At 39.6% G+C, this 18,639-nt stretch overlaps 1 protein-coding gene across 2 annotated transcripts; it reads left to right on the top strand.

Moving 5' to 3' along the window:
* The first annotated feature begins 84 nt into the window (after positions 1 to 84).
* On the top strand, positions 85 to 17,606 carry bms1 (BMS1 ribosome biogenesis factor). Of its 2 annotated transcripts, none has more exons than XM_058406841.1 (23): positions 85 to 236; positions 602 to 794; positions 2,859 to 3,049; positions 3,151 to 3,230; positions 3,308 to 3,496; positions 3,587 to 3,729; positions 3,828 to 3,949; positions 4,206 to 4,399; positions 6,533 to 6,672; positions 6,785 to 7,419; positions 7,759 to 7,860; positions 8,070 to 8,221; positions 8,333 to 8,414; positions 8,497 to 8,573; positions 8,675 to 8,866; positions 8,967 to 9,155; positions 9,403 to 9,583; positions 9,703 to 9,761; positions 9,881 to 10,003; positions 10,530 to 10,677; positions 13,846 to 14,021; positions 14,722 to 14,883; positions 16,994 to 17,606. In XM_058406841.1, the coding sequence occupies exons 2-23, from the start codon at positions 619 to 621 to the stop codon at positions 17,219 to 17,221; spliced, it is 3,741 nt and encodes a 1,246-aa protein (XP_058262824.1). In that variant the 5' UTR covers positions 85 to 236; positions 602 to 618; the 3' UTR covers positions 17,222 to 17,606. The 2 variants fall into 2 exon arrangements, with proteins under 2 accessions (XP_058262824.1, XP_058262823.1); XM_058406840.1 differs by having other exon boundaries at positions 8,672 to 8,866.
* Positions 17,607 to 18,639: the final 1,033 nt, after the last annotated feature.

Below are 18,639 nucleotides of genomic sequence, written 5' to 3'. Positions count from 1 at the left end.
TTGTGTATAACATTCGAGCCGTAAAAAATCTGAACGGAACTTTCAGACTCGGAACGTTTTGTTTAGCCCGAGTAAATATTCGCGACGGAAGTAGTCCCGGATGTGGCTCACACGTGAAAAACACCACTGGGGCTCACGAGTTGGGAATATGACATGATGCTATAAACCCAGTGAGGCAGTGTAAAGTGAGTTTGAATTTCGGCGTTAATTGTTTCAATAAGAGCAAGATCTTAAAGGTAAGTGTTTTAATTATTTTCTTTGTTTTGAAAGTTGAGTGTTTTTAGTATTCCTACCCACATAACTGCATGCTTTTAGCTACTGTGGCTAACTATGGGGTTGGGATTTCCATGTACCTTCAAGAATTCTCTATGCTGGCGAGTATTGTTAGTATTTTGTTAGTTTGGTAGTTCTTCTGTTTTCTAAACTCTTAGGAAAATACAGCATCCATATCATTTCAATTCTACTGAGAATTGAGATCAGGTCATGAACTCGACATAATTGTTTATTTGTAAGACATCCAAGCATTTATGTACATTTTAAGGCACTGTATTTATTCCCATTTTCCTTGAATGAGACAAGCATGTTCTGTTATTAACCATAGATCTCAGAGGTGTGAAGATGGAGGAAAAGGAGCAGAAACGGCATCAGCACAAGCAAAGTGGCCCCAAGGCTGAGAAGAAGAAGAAGAGGAAGCAGCGGGATCAGGGTGCAGACCTGGAGCAGGATGAGCGCAAAAGAAATCCGAAAGCATTTGCCGTGCGTTCGGCTGTGCGCATGGCCAGGACCTTCCACAGGTCAGTGCTGACTTTCATAATGCATATAGGAGGTATGTTCTGAGTCTGTACCGTGAATTGTACACCATCATCATCATAGTGCAGATCATCAGTGAAGCGGTGACCATGAGCTTAAAATACAGAGTTGTCAGTTGTAATATGGGAGTATTTACATATGTTTTTTGAGAGAACTGTATCTAGAAATCACAGCAGTACACAGTAATCATTCTACTACAGCTTAATATTACTGTTTGTTGTCTCTGTTCTCAGGGAGATTTGATCATTGCTAATGTTGCGATGACCTTTGTGTCTAATGCTCTTGCTTTGTCTGAGGTATTTGTTTGGGTTTTCAGCCACTCAGCTGCTGAAGGTTTCAAGCAATGGTTCCTGTTGTGGCAACATGAACTAATGTGAATGAGCTAAAATGTGGTGGTTGTTCTTTCGGCTGCTCCCTATTTGGGGTCGGCACAGCGGATCATTGGGTCCGCATGTTTCGATTTGGCAAAGGTTTTACACCGGATGCCCTTCCTGACGCAACCCTCCCATTTAATCTGGGCTTGGGACCGGCACTGAGAGTTAACTCTTCAGTGGCTGGGTTAGCTCCCTGCCCGGGAATCAAACCAGGGCCGCGGCAATGAGAGCACAGGATCCAGGAGGCTGTGATTGAGCTAAAATAATTATATGATGAACATTTTTTTAAGTTAACATAATCGAGCGTGAGAGAGTAAGTAAAATCAGTATACTATATTTATTATTTTCAAAACAGATACTTGTTGAGGCTTAAAATACCACTTAAGAACAATCAAATTCAGGAATGCTTCACGAAATTGTAATTGTAGGGGCATGGGTAATTTTAAAACTAGTGTCTTGCAGCAAATTGTGTATAGTTTGACAGGCTTTTTTTTATTTTTTTATTTTGTTAAAATACAGTCCTACAGCATCACAGATTACACAATGATTATCTTTTTTATAGTACGAAAAACAAGAATGTCCATTAAACTTGTATAAATGTTCTGTTATGGTGTTAACAGAGATAGACAAGGCTTTTGCTTAAAAATATGTAATTAAGAGTCTTCCAAAATGTCACAAAGTAATCTGGCAGTTTGTATTGAATATATTGACCTCATATAGCCGCTGTTGCTGACAAAGTTGAAATATTGTAAGATTCTCTTGTTGTAACACAATTACAACTACTAGAATATCTCACTTTACTTTCACCCTGCCTTAAAAATAACCAATAATGCTGACATGGCATTAAAAGTACAATTAATCTTCACTCTAGATTGTTAGAGCTGCTCCTTTTGATAAATGTTGTCAATAAATGTGGAATATACACTCACTGTCCATTTTATTAGGAACACCTGCACATACATGCAGTTTTCTAATCGGCCAATGAATGTTGTGGCAGCAGCACAATGCAAGTGATCCTGCAGATGCCGGTCAAGAGCTTCAAGTTAAAGCTTCATTTCAGTGACTGTAGCCGTGGCAACAGTGGTTGTTGGTGCCAGATGGATTTGAGGATTTTTTTATAAACTTTCATGGGATTTTCACACACAATGGAGTTTAACAATCCATGTTTGCACATTAACCATGAACTAGTCAAATGTGTTAATGTAAAAACCCAGCACAAACCAAACCCAGTCACCAGTCTGTCTAAAAACTGATTTAGTGCGTTTCATGTAGCCAAGAACCTCGTTAATGACAATGGTTACCTTTTAGAGTCTATTTAGCTGCTTGTCCAGACCTTCCTGTAAGCAAGGAGCTTTATGTAGCTGGATTTTTACACAGTTTAGTCTCTTTTTTTTATTATTATTGAGAATTTGGTTCTATGAAAATGCTTTTTAAAAATCACGTTATTGTTTAATAAATTTCAGCCTTTATTTTTTCATCAGGCTTGTTTTAGTAATGACAAAGCATGAAATATAATATACCTGGCATGAACGTCCTTAAAAATTCTGTACACTAATCCACAATCTTTTAAGAAAGCATTGTGTGTGAAAATTGGTTATTCTGTTTACTTTTTCATTATGGGAAAAATTGCATTTGTTGCTTTTTTTTTTTCTCTGTTTCTCCCTTTCTACATAGGACCCAAGACATAAAAACTAAGAAGCATCATATACCATTGGTAGACCGCACGCCTTTAGAGCCACCCCCTGTGGTAGTGGTCGTGATGGGGCCTCCAAAAGTGGGCAAGAGCACACTCATCCGCTGCCTGATCAAAAATTTCACACGGCAGAAGCTTTCAGACATCTCTGGCCCTGTCACGATAGTATCAGGTGCGTTGGTTATTGTTCTCATGTATTCCTTTAAAATATATCCGTTATATACATAGTTGATTTGATATAAATAACATACGGTCTCTCTAACATGTCTGTAGGGAAGAAACGGCGTCTGACGTTTATCGAGTGTAACAACGATATTAATACCATGATAGATTTGGCAAAGGTTGCGGACCTGGTGAGTGTGTTCCATGAGGTTTTGTACATGTTAAAGACCGAGACATTTATTTGAAGGAGTTCTTTTCCTTTCGCCAGGTCCTGATGCTGATCGATGCTAGTTTTGGCTTTGAGATGGAGACTTTTGAGTTCCTTAACATCTGTCAGGTCCACGGATTCCCTCGAGTCATGGGTGTGCTCACACATCTGGACTCCTTCAAAAACAATAAGTCCCTCAATAAGACCAAGAAACGTCTCAAACATCGCTTCTGGACTGAAGTGTACCAGGTAAAAGCCTGTAATGATTTTAAACCATCAGACGACTTGCTTATAAAAGTTAACCTTGTATTTATTATTATTATTCTTTTTAACTAATAGGGAGCTAAGCTGTTTTACCTGTCTGGGATGGTGTATGGAGAATACCAGACACAGGAAGTGAGGAACCTTGGACGATTCATTTCAGTCATGAAGTTTAGGCCGCTGGTGTGGCAAACCTCTCACCCTTATGTTGTGGCTGATCGGTAAGTCTATGGAGAAAATTCCAGATCCACCACATCCCTGAACGAGGTCAGTCTGGTTACTGAAAATGATTGATGACTAATTTTCCGTGTACGCTTAGGATGGAAGATCTGACCGATCTGGAGGCTATTCGATTAGATCCAAAATGTGACCGAACCGTCTCTCTGTACGGCTACCTGCGTGGGACATTCCTGAAGAACAAAGGCCAGGTTCATATTCCAGGTAAAACAGATAAATACGATTTAGTGAGGCTTTGAAAAACTTATGATTAAAAGAAATGTTACTTTTTATTTTATTTTGCTTATATCCACTATTCCTAATTTTGGGAATTGAGAACCTGTTTCTTTAACCAAACATTGTTGCAATATAAGCTTTCAGCATTTAGAGCGTTTGACTCAAAACGTAAATTTAATTTCTTGTTTCTCAAAGCACCGCTGGCCTGTGATAAGACTCTAATGTATACAAATGTGCTTTACAGGAGTAGGAGATTTCTCAGTGTCCGACATCAGCTTTCTTCCTGACCCGTGTCCGCTCCCGGAGGAGCTGAAGAAGAGAGCTCTGAATGAGAAAGAGAGACTGCTCTACGCTCCCATGTCAGGGGTTGGAGGAGTGGTGTATGATAAAGACGCAGTGTACATAGACATGCCTGTTGGCCATGTCAAACAGGACCAGGTCAGTCACTTCACTCACTACTTCATATCTCATAAATAAATAAAAAATCTGTACTGGTTTTGATTACATCAGTCTCTCCAGGATTTTTTATTTTGCGATCAAAGAAATTGCAAAAAAATCTCTGCAATTTTCTGAAGAGCTTGCAATGTTTCAAAATCACAGCAGTTTTTCTGAAGATTCGGGTCAAGGCGTGTCATGATGTCATCACAGCCCTCATTTATCCTCTTCTTCTATGTGCCTTCACTGGTAGGAGTTTAAAGGAAGAATCCTGTGCTTAAGGTTTAACTGTTGCATTAGAAATTTAGAAAAAGGGGTGGAGCAAAATCAAGCTTTTTTTTTTTTGTCAGAACAATCAACAAAAACAAAAAGAAACCTCACGAAACACTGAGGGACTGATCACTAGTAAGCAAGGTTAAGCTGTATGACCTTAATGTTACTAAAAAGTAAACAAGACTCGAGTGTTACTACAACAATATTTTGCAAAAACAAAAGACATCTCACCAAAAAGGTTTTTTATATATATATATATATATATATATATATATATATATATATATATATATATATATATATATATATATATATATATATATATTATATAATTATATAATTATATAAATATATTATATAATAATATATATAACCCCGATTTGCATGCGTTTTGGCTCCATGCTCTCCACCAGTTTTTCACATTGCTGTTGGGGAACTTTATACCACTCTTTTTGCAAAAAAGCAAACAGCTCAGCTTTACTTGATGGTTTGTGATCATCCATCTTCCTCTTGATGACATTCCAGAGGTTTTCAGTAGGGTTCAAATCTGGAGATTGGGCAGTGGTCTCTTATTTTTATTTTTTTTCCAGAGCTGTGTGTATATATATCTTAAAAATGCATTTATGTAAAGTTTTATTTAATTAAATAAATGTATATATTTTATACACATAATTTCCTTTTTAATCATTAAAGAACAGCATGCCACACTCCTCGTTTATAGTTGTAGTAGAAAGTTTCATTACCACTCTCCCTTCTCCCTCTTTGTTTAAGATGCCAAAAATGCATCTTGTCATGTTGGTGAGAAGCCACACAGTCCGACGTCGTCTTTCCTGAAGACTTTCTAAAGTTGGAAAACTTTGCTGCAAATCTGAGTGTCACAAAGACATTTCAGACTGAAAATGTCACTATAACAATGATTAACCGTTAAAAAAAACACGTTTTTTAATCTGTTTTTAATTAGGCTTTAGATTATGTGAAGCATCTGACCCTGTTTCAGTCGCTGTGGAGGAGCTGTTACTATGGAAACGATCACATATTAGAATGAATTCATTAATATTGATCCTGTGATTTAGTTTGGAGCCAGCGCTCTCATCAGAGCTGCTGTTATCGAAAAATGAATTTTCCAGTCAGAGAATTCAACAGTGAAAATAAATTGTTGAGCAAAACATGTAACCTACTGTATTGTGTATAAAGCAGAAAGTTTAACAAAAAGTATGAACTTTTTTCAGTTCAGGGTTTATTTTGCATTTACAGTGGGGAGTCAAGTGAAACCCTTTAATAGTGCACCATAAATAAGAGCAGAAAACAGTTTTTTTTCTAGAGGAACCTGGACTATGGTTGAATGATGAAACTCTTGAATTAAATCAAATGGAGATGATGTAAATATGCAGGTTTTTATTGAACTCCCCCTTATACTTTACATTGCATTGTGCAGTTCTGTCAAAGCTTTTATGCTCAGGTTTGTGCTTCACTTACTGCATCTGCTAAAGTCACAGACAGTTGCCTGATTTACATGACAAAAGAAATAGATTTACATGCACTTAAAATGGTGACATGTTTGAATGGAAACTCGGCAAATAATCAGCTCTGTTCCTGCTACAGGTTGCTTGTTAAGATTCTTTCTTCATCCTTCTTCAGTATTTTTTCTGCATTTCAGTTGAATTTAAACGATCTTTAGTTTTTCTAAACAGCAGGTTTTCTGCCAGCTTTTAGGTCAGCAAATCTAAATAGAGTGCATATCAACTATTCTGCAAAGTGTTGTAATGTCACTGCTAGTGAAGCATTCAGCTGTTTTAGACTGTATGGTGGATGCTGTACTTGATGCATATTCCGTAAAAGGGCATCTGACATTTTTCATGACAGGAGGAGGTGCGTCCTGCCACAGAGCTGATGCAGTCCCTCATGGGCACACAGGCCACTCTGGATGCTAAGATTGCTGCCAGCAAAGTTTCACTTTTCACAGGAACTGCAGCACTGACTCCAGAGGAAGTGCAAGAGAAAAGGTACAGTTAGAGTGTCTTTTGGTTTTGGATAGTTTCATTTTTTTTTTTTCACCCCTTCAGTTCTCTTTTATACCTATCTTGGGTTTTTTTTTTTTTTTTTTTGTTCCTTTAGCAGTGAAAAGGAAGGGCCTGTGGAGAGCCGAGTGTGGGACTCGGAGACCCAGCGAGAGAGGAGGAAAGCTGTCTTTACTGATGAAACAGAGAAAGACAATGATGAAAGTGATGAGGAAGAATCAGATGAGGAAGGTGAAAGCAAGGAGGAAAAGGCAGATGAGGAGGAAGATGATGATGATGAGGAGGAGGAGGAGTCAGAAGAAGAAGAGGAGGATAGAGGTAATGAGAGCAAACTGGGCAAGAGTGAAGTGGCAAAGGGCGAAAAGAAAAAAATGAAAGAGGCAGCTCCTCCCTTGAAGAGACAGAAGCTGGAGGAAAATGGAAAAGATGGCAGGTCTGTGATAGAGATGCCTGCATTTGCTGACAGTGATGATGACCTAGAGAAAAGTGATGAAGAAGAGACTGATGAGGAGGAGGAGGATGATGAAGAAGAGGAGGCGGAGGAAATGGAGGAGAAAAGAAGCTCAGCACCTCCAGATTCTGGTCACTGCTCTGAGGAGGATAGTGATGATGGAGAGGATGTGCAAGAGGAAGGAGAGTCTGGAAAGCAAAAGATGGCTGAGGAGGAGGAGGAAGAGGAGGAGGAGGAGATGGATGCAGAAGACGAAGTAGAACCGGGATCTGAAACTGCAGGTACTTTCTCCCCTATATTTGTTTCATTATCATCAGTACAACTGATTGAGTTTTTAAACCACTTTATTTCCCAAAGCCATTTTAAGTCAAGGAACTTACAAGGGGGTTTAACTATAACCCAAAGTAAATTTTGTATCGACCCACATTTAAGTTTTGTTATTCCCCAGTTTATTTACTGATATCACTGTGACAAAAACAGCATACATCCACAGTTGCAACAGTGTGATCAGACACTGATTTATATACCACATGCCATTAACAGGTGACACTTAGCTGTAATCTCTTGTTTTTTATGGAGTCTTATCCTTTCTTGCTGTTTGTTTGATGCGTGTCTATCAGGAGCACTACGCTGGAAAGACGATTTGGTCCGAAAAGCCATGGAAGCGTATCAGAGACGAGAACGTGCCGCACCTAACCTACGCAAGCTGGTGTATGGTACAGGTAAGTGAGCCGATCACAAGCATATATACAACTCCAGACAAGCCGGCATTCATTATGAGACATGTATGAAGAATGAACCGTGTCCCCTATGAAAGTAGTACACTGGCTTTTATAGAATATATTGAGGTACATTGTGTACTTTTGTGAATGATGAATGCAGGAGGGTATTGAGTGGAAGCCAGTTTGTATTTCTCATTTGTTTGTGGCAGCGGTGGAGGAGGAGGAAGAAAACGCTGAGGAGGAGGAGTTGGGTGGGCTGTTCCGAGTTAGTCGGCCAGAGAAGAGTAAGAAAGTAAGAGCGGATGCCGTCGACTGCTCACGTTTCCAGCCTGATGCAAGCCACGACTGGGACCAGGAGGAGGTGAGGAACACAGCCAGCACACCGTTTTATCTACTTTCATGTACTTTCACTGAAGCTGGAATATTTAGGAAACTGAATTAAAGACACATTTGTACTGATGTGTGTTTTCAGATGTTGGCCTCCATTAGGGACTGCTTTGTAACTGGAAAATGGGAAGGAGATAAAGATGCTGCTACGCTGCTTAAAGAGGATGGTAAAGACATTATTAGGCGCTTTTTTTTTTCAACAAAAAGTTATGTCTTTTGGTCCTCAGTAATTTATTCTCGTCATGCTAGATGAAATTTATGGAGATTTTGAGGACCTTGAAACTGGAGAGGTTCACAAAGCAAACACTGAGATGGAAGATGATGAGGTACCTGAATTTGACCAACTTTATTCATTTATAATTTCATTTATAATTGTGGCTCTTGTGTTGCGTTTGTGTGTGAATTTGTGTATGCTTATCATGAGCAGGAAAATAATGAGGAGGAGGAAGAGGAGGAGGAAGAGGAACCCAAATTAGTGAAGGTTGATGATGATGAAGCTCAGAAAAACAAGCGTCTGGAAAAGAAGAGGAGACTGAAGGAGAGGTTCAATGCGGAATATGATGATGGTGATGCTACCTACTTTGATGACCTCAAAGAGGAAATGCAAAAGCAGGCTGAGGTCAGAGGTCACAGCTGTAACATGACTTACATGCATCACTTGAGCATTTTATGTTTCTGCATTCCAGCACTAATAAACTTCTCTCTATGTGTATTTACAGCTGAACAGGGCCGAGTTTGAGGACATGGATGATGAGACTCGTGTTCAGTATGAGGGCTTCAGGCCTGGCATGTATGTACGCCTGGAAATCCCCTCGCTTCCGTGCGAGTTTGTTACCAACTTTGACCCACATTATCCGGTCATAGTCGGTGCCTTGGGAGCCAGTGAAGGGAATATAGGCTATCTGCAGGTGAGCATTGACCATCAGATCTTGAATAAATCATAAGCTTGTGCTCTCTTCTTCTTCTCCTTCTTCTTCTTTTTGTGTTATTGATTGTTTAGGATTTGTGGACATCAATTATTAATTTGTGACTCTGCTTAGAAACATTGCTTAGTAGAAAATACCCCATTGTTGGAACCGACTAAAATATTGACTCGCTGCTTTTTCTGGTGCCATCTTTCACATTTGCTGTCCTTCTGTTTGACTCTGGAAATAGATGCGTTTGAAGAAACACCGCTGGTATAATAGGATCCTGAAGACCCGTGACCCACTCATTCTGTCATTAGGCTGGAGACGTTTCCAGACCATTCCTCTCTACCACATTGAAGACCACAATGGCCGCCACCGCCTGCTCAAATACACTCCTGAGCATATGCACTGTGGCGCCGCAATCTGGGGTAAGACTGCTACATCTTCCCCTATTATAGTCCAAGAAGATGATATTTCTCTTAAATTTCACAACTGTTTAGTGCTCTCCTTTATCTCTTTCTTTTTCATTTACTTTCCATCCCTTTAGGACCCATCACACCCCAGGGGACAGGCTTTCTGGCTGTGCAGAGTGTTGCAGGGACTCAAGTAAGATCTTTAACTTATTACAATATGGAGCAGCAGTTTTGACCAATTATACACACTTCCTGTGTGAGAGTTGCTGTAGTGTCCTCTCCTTTAATTTTTTTTAATCTCACTTTCCTTAGGCAAATTTCCGCATTGCAGCCACTGGAGTAGTCTTGGATTTGGACAAATCTGTGACCATCGTGAAGAAGCTGAAGCTGATTGGATATCCATATAAGATTTTTAAGAACACCTGCTTTGTCCAGGTAGGCATTCCAGAGTCAGCTGTCTTCATTCACACAAGCTCATGAAATGCTTCAGTTGAAGATTTTATTTGTCGTCTACACACTTTGATTTCAATATACAAATTTTATTAAAATAAAACAAGGAAAAAGAAAGTGATGCTTGTTCTTAAAATTCAGCATCCAGTTAGAAGCACTGCTGTTGGTCCTGCAGCTGAGATTTTAATTTAAGAGTATTCAGTACTGTATGCCATCTGTGACCTCGCTGCTCCAGAGGGTGTAATTAACCATGTTCTCAATGCGAGAGAAGGCTGGCAGGGTCCTTGTTTTCTTTGACACTGCCAGTTGGGAGGCCAGGACTTTTCATTCCATGTAGTTGGTAGGTCAAAAAGTGTCATGGCAGGAGACAGCAGGCAATGGGCTAAAGGAGAAAATGCTGGGAATTCTCAGTGATTAAGTTAGGAGGGAAAGAAAATCTATTTAATTAACCATTGTTCGTAAATAATTGAGTCTTCTGATTGTAAAAGCATGCCTTTCCCCTCACTTTCAGGGAATGTTTAACACGGTGCTGGAGGTCGCAAAGTTCGAGGGCGCCTCTATCCGCACGGTCAGCGGGATCAAAGGTCAGATAAAAAAGGCTCTGCGGACACCGCCCGGAACCTTCCGAGCCACCTTTGAGGACAGGCTCCTCATGAGCGGTAAGTTGGACTATGTACTAGTTGACGTTGCTACATGTAACAAATGGGGAAATAAATGCTACTGCATGCTATTTATGGAAGAACATTTCATAAACCACATTAATGTACATTTAGTAGCATGCCCAACTAGTACTGACAGACTATTGTCAAGTGGTATGTGGTGCCCAGTTGGTGAACTTGTATTTATTTCCTCCAGTTTTGTAAATATTACAGCATTATGAGAATAGAAAACTTTTTTGTACACATCAGTGTGACTGTCATACTGAGCACCAAATGGCCGAATGTAAATTGTGTAGCCTGGATTCGAGTTCACTCTTTCTGAGTTCTCTGTATTTTTAATGTATTTTATCCAAATGGTACATTTCGTCCTCCAGCTGGTTACAAACATGATGCATAAACTAGGTTTAGTTAGCACTCTAGATAAAACATTGAACAGTTTTCAGTTGGGACACCTTGGACCAAGTTGAGCTGAGGTTGTGGAACAAATTTGAGACCAAAATCTCTTGCTCAGCGCTTACCAACAGAGCTCATCCTCTAGCTCAGCAGCTTCCATACTGGATAGCACTAAATTCCACAATAACAATTAATCTGTCATCTGACTATCCCAGCTTCCCACCAAATTAAAGAGCAAATTCTATGCGAACATACTCCTACAGTCCTAAATACAGTATATTACATTGGCGCTTGTTACAGCGTAGTCAGAATTCTTCCGGACCTGAAGTTAGGGCGTGATGTTTGACGCATTTGAGTTGGCATATAAAGGGTCAGGACTGGCAGGAAATTGACACGTATATGACTCCCCTGACACAGTGCTGACTGGGAATTACCTAGTGCAGAATGAATAAGCATGGTTATTACTACTCTGCAGAATTGTCAGGGTGACTCACAGCAGCTCAGCAGCATATTATTGTGCATTTCTTTCTCCCTCGACTCGATACTCATTTTAAACAAATAAGTCTTGTGTACTTTTTAAACAATTTATATTTTTTTAAAAATCACTTTGTGTTAGTATTATGGTAGACATTTGTCAGATGTGTCAGTTATGCAGTTCTACATTCTGGAAAACCTGAAAATATTTAGACTAACTTTCCATTAATGGAAAACACTTTGAAAATGGAAGGGGAAAAAAAAGGTTACATTTTCCGGAAATGGAGTATTAGCACAGTGTAAAGTTAGACTGACTATTAAGCCAAGGAGTTTGCATATTTTAGCATATTTTCTTTTTACTTCCTTCATCCTTTGCTAATGATGATTTAACTCCCTGCCAAGATAACACCACTCTTACTCATCTCCAAGAGCAGCTCTGAAAGCAGTGAACCTCAAATTCCCAAAAAGGATTTATAGATGGATTTCAGCTTACCCGAAGGATTTGAGAGTGGAGACAGTAATAGGTGCTCTGTGCTACATTCAGGAAATTTCTTTTTTCATTAGTCACTGGCAGTGTCGCTCCTGAAGGCAGAGAAATACTTAAAAAAAAAAAAAAAAAAAAAAAAAGTTATACAGAAGTGAGGGCCACTGTGACCCACCAGATTCAGACTACCTATACATGTTTATTTCATCTTTATTTAAAAAGAAAGATCTCATTTTTAACAGGGCCCTGACTATGAGGTTAGCAAAGCTGGAACTTAGACCAGGTTTTGGTGTTTAGGGGTCAAATTGTGGTTCAGTAAGTTGCACAGGTCTAAAAATTTGGAAATGTCTGCAATCTGAAAGGACTGGATCCAAAAGTGAGAAGTATAGAAACTCTGAAGATGTTTTTTAAAAGTACAGAACTAATAGAAGCTCAAAATAGGTTTTGGCTTTTTGATGGTTATACGCATGAACATAGAAAGTCAGGAAAGAATAATATATTTTTAATCTGAACATTTTTGATGATAAACGGACAAGGCCTACAGTATGTTTCGACACATTCTACTTGGTTAATTTGGTGTCTTACTAGCATGGAGAATGAAATCATCCATCATTTTAAATCTATCTAATACTGATCTCTAACAGTGAGTAAACTGGCAAATATCATGGGTAATATTTTTTTTGTGGAAAGTGTATTCACTTCCTAAATGGTTGTGTGGGTATGGGGTCTGTGCTTGTCAGAAAGGGGATGTTCGGGTTTGGATCATTACAGTAATGTTAAATATACAGTGGAACCTCGGCCTGCAAATAACTCTCCCTTTCGAATTTCCGCCTTAAGAATTAAAATTTTGCTGGTAGAATTGAAAATGTGTTGATAGAAGACTAAAAACATCGGTGATATGGTATATTAATGTCAAATACTGAAACCTTTTATTGTATTTTTATTTATTTTATTTATTTATTTTGTGTGTTTTTGTTTATCTATTATGGATATTTATATGTGCATGTGTAATTAAAATACAATAAAAATAAATTAGGGGGGGGAATAATTGAAATTTTGCAAGGAATTTGCATCAGCATACAAAGCATTTTAGGCACACGGACGAATCAAACCAAACCAAGTGCCAGCTAAGTTGCGTGTACGTCTGGGAGCCTTTCAAAACTTGTTTATTAGTGAAAAGTCAAGTGAAGCCAACCAAAGCGAGTTTACAGATTCTTTTTCACAGTACCAACGTTGCATGCGTCCAAAAGCTAAGTGATTTTCACACGCCCCCCCACCCCCCTCCCCTCAATCTTTTTCCATTTTGGTGCCGTGGGTGGTCTGTTCTATTTTTAGCCCAAGTTTGGTGGCACGACTTCCTGTGAGGATCCTTGACATGGAATGCTTGGCTTGGGTCAGTTCGTTGTAAGCAGCCATGCAGTTTAAATACACTTCGTATTGGTAATATTGGCAATATTTTTGGGTGGCTGGAACGGATTATCTGCATTTACATTATTTCTTATGGGAAAATTCATTTTGGAATTTTCACCTTAAGCCTCCAGAGCAGATTAAATTCATATGCTGAGGTTCCACTGTCATGGCATCTGAAAGAAAAGTGTCATTTGGTAGTAATATGGATGTCGGTTTTCAAAAGAGAATTGGGAACCCTGTTTTTCTCTACTGTAGACACATTTTATTGGATCCGCACATTGCTGTATTAGTAACAGTCTGTGCTTTTGGAATTTGTAATCCTCCTTCAAATTAATCTGTAAAAAAGTAAACTATAGCGTAATGAATATCAATACTTGATTATGGTTATTGCGTGTGTTTGTTTGTAGACGTTGTGTTCCTGCGCTCCTGGTATCCTGTCACAGTTCCTCAGCTGTATAATCCCGTGACCTCTCTGCTGATGGCTGTTGGTCAGAAGGACAAATGGACAGGAATGAGGACTCTTGGGCAGCTTAAACACGACTTGGGAATAAAGAACCAACCCAACCAAGACTCTCTGTACAAGGTAGTGCGCTTATATACATGTACGGACAGATTAAAAAAGACGTACATCAGAGCACTTTCATATCAAAATAAATGGCACAGATTCCACACAATTTAGCCCGAGTACACAGATTAATTACAAAATGTCTAGTACTTTATCAAAATTTGCAAGAGAATAAAGCTGTTGCAAAAGCTGTCAGAAGAACAGGGACTGGTTTGGTCACATCAGCTCAGATCTGAGAGTCTGAGTCTGCCCAGGTCTCTCGCTCACTCGCTCGCTGTCCCCCCCCCCATCTCTCTCTCTCGCTCGCTCGCTGTCTCCCCCCATCTTTCTCTCTCTCTCTTTTTCTCTCTGTCTCCCCCCATCTCTCTCCCTCTCTTGCTTGCTGTCTCCCCCCATCTTTCTCTCTTTCTCCCCCCCATCTCTCTCTCTCTGGCTTGCTGTCTCCACCCATCTTTCTCTCTATTCCCCCCAATCTTTCTTTCTCTTTGTCTCCCCAGCCTGTCTCTCTCTCTCTCTCGCACTACCCCCCCCACACACACACACAAACACTCTCTCTGGTGCTTTATTCTCAACTTTTATAGGCACATCACCCCAGTTTGATCGATGACTGCACTTCACACACTGGCAGTAGGTCATAACAGTCAGGATGAACCATTTCCTTCATACTCAGTCTCATAGAAATAATTAATCAATGTAAATTCTCTCCTATTTTCTGTAGCCGATTGAGAGACAGAAGCGACACTTCAACCCCCTCCATGTCCCCAAAGAGCTGCAAAAGGCTTTGCCATTCAAGAGCAAACCCAAGCGGCATGAAGCCAAGGGCAACATCCCCCGAGACCTGCAGAGACCCGTGGTGATCCGGGAGCCCCACGAGAGGAAGGTGAGCCTTCAGTGTGGTTATGTATCACTAACAGTTTTTAATTCAATTTTCTTGTCATTTTGAAACACCTACAGTGAGACTAAAGCTAATCCACCAATAATGCCTCCAGAGAATAACTTTCCAAATATTGCATCTGTTTAATCCTTGTTCTAGCATTAATACTGCCGACCCAGTGCTAGCCAATTTCTAAACCAATCCCCATGAAATCTCTTGAATAATTCTTTAACAGGACAAGAAGACTCGCATTTTGATCTGGTGTATTTTGTTCTTTGTTGTGTCCTGTTTGTGTGCCATTTAGTAATCAGATATTCCTCCTAGACATTTATTAATTGTTTCCTGTTGTAGCAGCACAGATGCTCGCTTAAAACCCTGCAGGAGGGTGATCCTGTCTGTGTTTCAATCTCAGTTCCCCATTAAAGGCTTATCTATTTTTGCTAACACATGCACTTTCATAAAGAAAAATGCAGTTACTGCCATATTTAAAGCACATATAGCATTTTATAGTATAGATTGTAACTTTGATTTAAAATGAAATACCTTTTATTTCTTTTATACTTAGATGTATATTGTGTGATTCTGAAGGTATAACATGATTCAGCTTTCTGAATTTTACTTGCACCTTCTCAGAAACTCAGACTGTCCCAAATTATGGCACAATTTAAACTGAAATGGAAAGACAAACTGTAAATGTCATCATTTTAGGCAGCTTGTCTTGATTAGAGCATATAACTCTGAATCGGATGTGTTTCATGAATTAATAATAATCCTGGAAGGCAGGAAATTGTGACTGCAGCTGTAGAAAATTCTTCTTGGCCTCTAATTGTTAAATCATTCTAGTTTAAAACCTCTCAGCTAATCAGACCCGTTTTATTGGAAGTCTTTCACTCAGAGAGGGAAACACTGGCAGCATTTGTAGTGTGTATAGCTATACAGAGGTTTGTATTTTGGTCATATGCATAGCCCTAATGCTGCTGCTTTGTTTCATATCTTTTTTTTTTTGTTTGAATGTGGCTGAGAAACTAATTGTTAAACATCTTATTGAAGCATTACAACCAGCTCCACTTTAATAAATGCTCAGTTTTAACCCATAGAGCTGAAAGCAGGTTTGTGTACACTATTTTGTCGTGATTGTGCTGGTGTCTCACAAGTCCAAGGTCCCTATTTAGATCCTGTGATAGGGTTACTGTGCATGTGTGGAGTGATGCAGGCTCTTAAGTTACCTTGGGTTTTCTACAGGTTGTCTGGTTTTCTCCCACTTCCTAAAAACATGTCAGTAGGTCGATTGTTTATCGTGTGTGCGTGGACACGAGCGAGTGGGTGTGACCGCAAGGTTCCCTGAAATGGACTGGAGTCCCATCCAGGGTGTATTCCCTACTCAGGGTGTAGCAGTTACTGAAGATGTGCGAATGAATCAGAAACTTATTTGATCGTATGCAGTGGTATTATAATCTTTCAGGCCAATTTACTTAGGCTACTCATGAAAGAGCATGAATGTGTTTGTTTTGTCAGATTAATTAAACATTAAACATTCAGACCTCTCATTCTGGAAATAAAAAACAGCCTTAAGGAGTTTGGACACTTAAGGCAGCTTTGCAAGTCACTAATAACTATAATAAATGAGTGGCCAGTTTTTGTTGCATTTTTGTCATCAAATTTGCAAGAGATGCTGTTTAAGGTTTATGCAATAAGCAATGAAAATACATCTATTATTTCTAATCAAATAAACTCAGCCTCCACTGCATTTGTAATTTCCCATTCTGCCTATGGAACAATCAAATGTGTGGTGAGGTCTGTTACTGATTATATCCCATTATAATTTTATTAATATAGTTACTCTTATGAATTATTAACTAATATTGGAAGCTAGTCGAGATTGCAGTATCATTATCATTAGGGGAAAATACAAGCAGTAATTTAAACTTGAATGTCTAGTACTTTATCAAAATTTGCAAGAGAATAAAGCTCAGGAGTAATGTTTTTTTAATTGAATTTCCATTATTAAAATATCTATAGATAAATGTATTATCCAAGCCTATTGCATTTTTTAGGGGTTGGTGTGATGTTTGCAGTAGTGATGCAGCTCTCGTTTAACTCCTCCCCTCTGCACCAGGTGGCAGCATTGCTCAATGCCCTGAGCACAGTCTACTCTCACAAGACGAAGAAGGCTCAAGCAGAGCAGCACATGAAGCACAAAGATTTCCTGAAGAAGAAGGAGAAGCTGGAGGCAGAGAAGCTCAAGAGGCAGAAGGAAGAGCGAAAAAAGGTCTACCGTGCTATGGGACAGAAGGAGAAGAAGAAACTCAAAGCAAGCCTTAAGGGAGCTTCTAAGGATGAATGAGCATGCTGTACTTATGACCTAGTGCTGCTGGACTTCAGCTCTGAGTCCACTGGACCCACAGAACCTGACTGTGTGAACAGTTTTAACACCAGCGGATGTGTAGGCTCTAGTGTGGAGAGATGCATTGATATGTGAGAGACATGGAGCTGGGGTTTGTATATATTTCACCATGCAAACAAGAATCACGCGTAATGGTGCTACTGGCCAGCTGTTTGTGAGACTCGAATGTGAGAATTCTAGTCACCATTTAAATGTCAGTCACACTTGCCTTGTAAATGTGGATGACTATATAGATTTCTTGGTTTTCTTATTCCTGCAGTTCATGTCAGTTTGAGACCATGTAAATGCTTTGTAATGTTGGTTTTAATAAAAAAGAACTAATGTATATTTCCTGACAAAAATCTGATCATTTTCTTCCTTTAAAGTGCTTCTGATCCGGGGGGGGGTAATAATGTGTAAATATTCTTTTGCAAAAAGAAAAGTGTTTTCACATTACAGGCCATCACTAATCACCAGTGCAAATAGCAGTTTAAAAACTCCAGCTGTTGACATATCTGCATGAGTGACAACAGCTGTCACTGGATTATCTCAGGCCTCCAAGGGAAGCAAAATTAATTAATATGATGACATTTTCTATATTTGATCTATATTTTACAAAAAAATAAAATTAAGTGCTGTGAAAATGATTTTTTTTTTTTTAGAATTATGATCCTTTAGATTAGAATTCATTATTAAGCTAAATGAGTCGCAGAAAATTGTGAAATGTAGCGAACATGCAAAATGTTTCCCACGTTTCCCCAACGCCATGTTCTAGCAATGCACAGTGCTTTCACGCACCCGGGAAAGAAAAACACCAACGTGGGAGAGCTCTACATCGCTCTGCCGTTAACGCCACCATTCCAGCCAAACTCTTAACAAAGCACAAGGACTTAGGATTGAACACTCCACAAATTGGATTTTGGACTTTCTGATGAGCAAACCCCAAGTGGTGAGAATCGATAACCGCATCTCCACACTGTCTTGGAGTTCAGGAGCTCCACAGGGATGTGTTCTTAGCCCCCTTCTGTACTTCTTGTTCACTCACAACTAAGTCACCAAGTGCAGTTCCAATGTCATTTCCAGGTTTGCTGACGATCGCACCATCCAGGCCCTCATCACAGAAAGAGATGAGACAGCCTTCAGAGATGAGGTCAGTGTGTTATCAGCGTGGTGCAAACCAGAGACGGCAAACCTCTGCCTCAAGATCAGCAAAACGAAACAGATAATCATGGACTACAAGAGGCTGCAAGTGGATAGCCACGCCCCCTTATAGATCAGTAGGATTGCTTTGGAGAGTGTTCGAAGTATCAAGTTCCCCGATGTGCACCTCGCTGACTACTTGACCTGGTCCCTTCACACTAGGATAGTTGTGAAATCTA

Source organism: Hemibagrus wyckioides, linkage group LG13, assembly GCF_019097595.1.
Source record: "Hemibagrus wyckioides isolate EC202008001 linkage group LG13, SWU_Hwy_1.0, whole genome shotgun sequence".
Classification (NCBI taxonomy): Eukaryota; Metazoa; Chordata; class Actinopteri; order Siluriformes; family Bagridae; genus Hemibagrus; species Hemibagrus wyckioides.
Note: the sequence above shows the minus strand (reverse complement) of the source record. Positions and strands in the feature narration are given on the sequence as shown.

Bases quoted from the DNA above. Each gene is read 5' to 3' on its own strand.
- bms1 (XM_058406840.1), top strand. From the start codon at position 619: ATGGAGGAAAAGGAGCAGAAACGGCATCAGCACAAGCAAAGTGGCCCC. The intron at 8,574-8,671 runs GTACCTGAATTT...GCTTATCATGAG, and splicing joins CTGAGATGGAAGATGATGAG to CAGGAAAATAATGAGGAGGA. The intron at 14,884-16,993 runs GTGAGCCTTCAG...CCTCTGCACCAG, and splicing joins GGGAGCCCCACGAGAGGAAG to GTGGCAGCATTGCTCAATGC.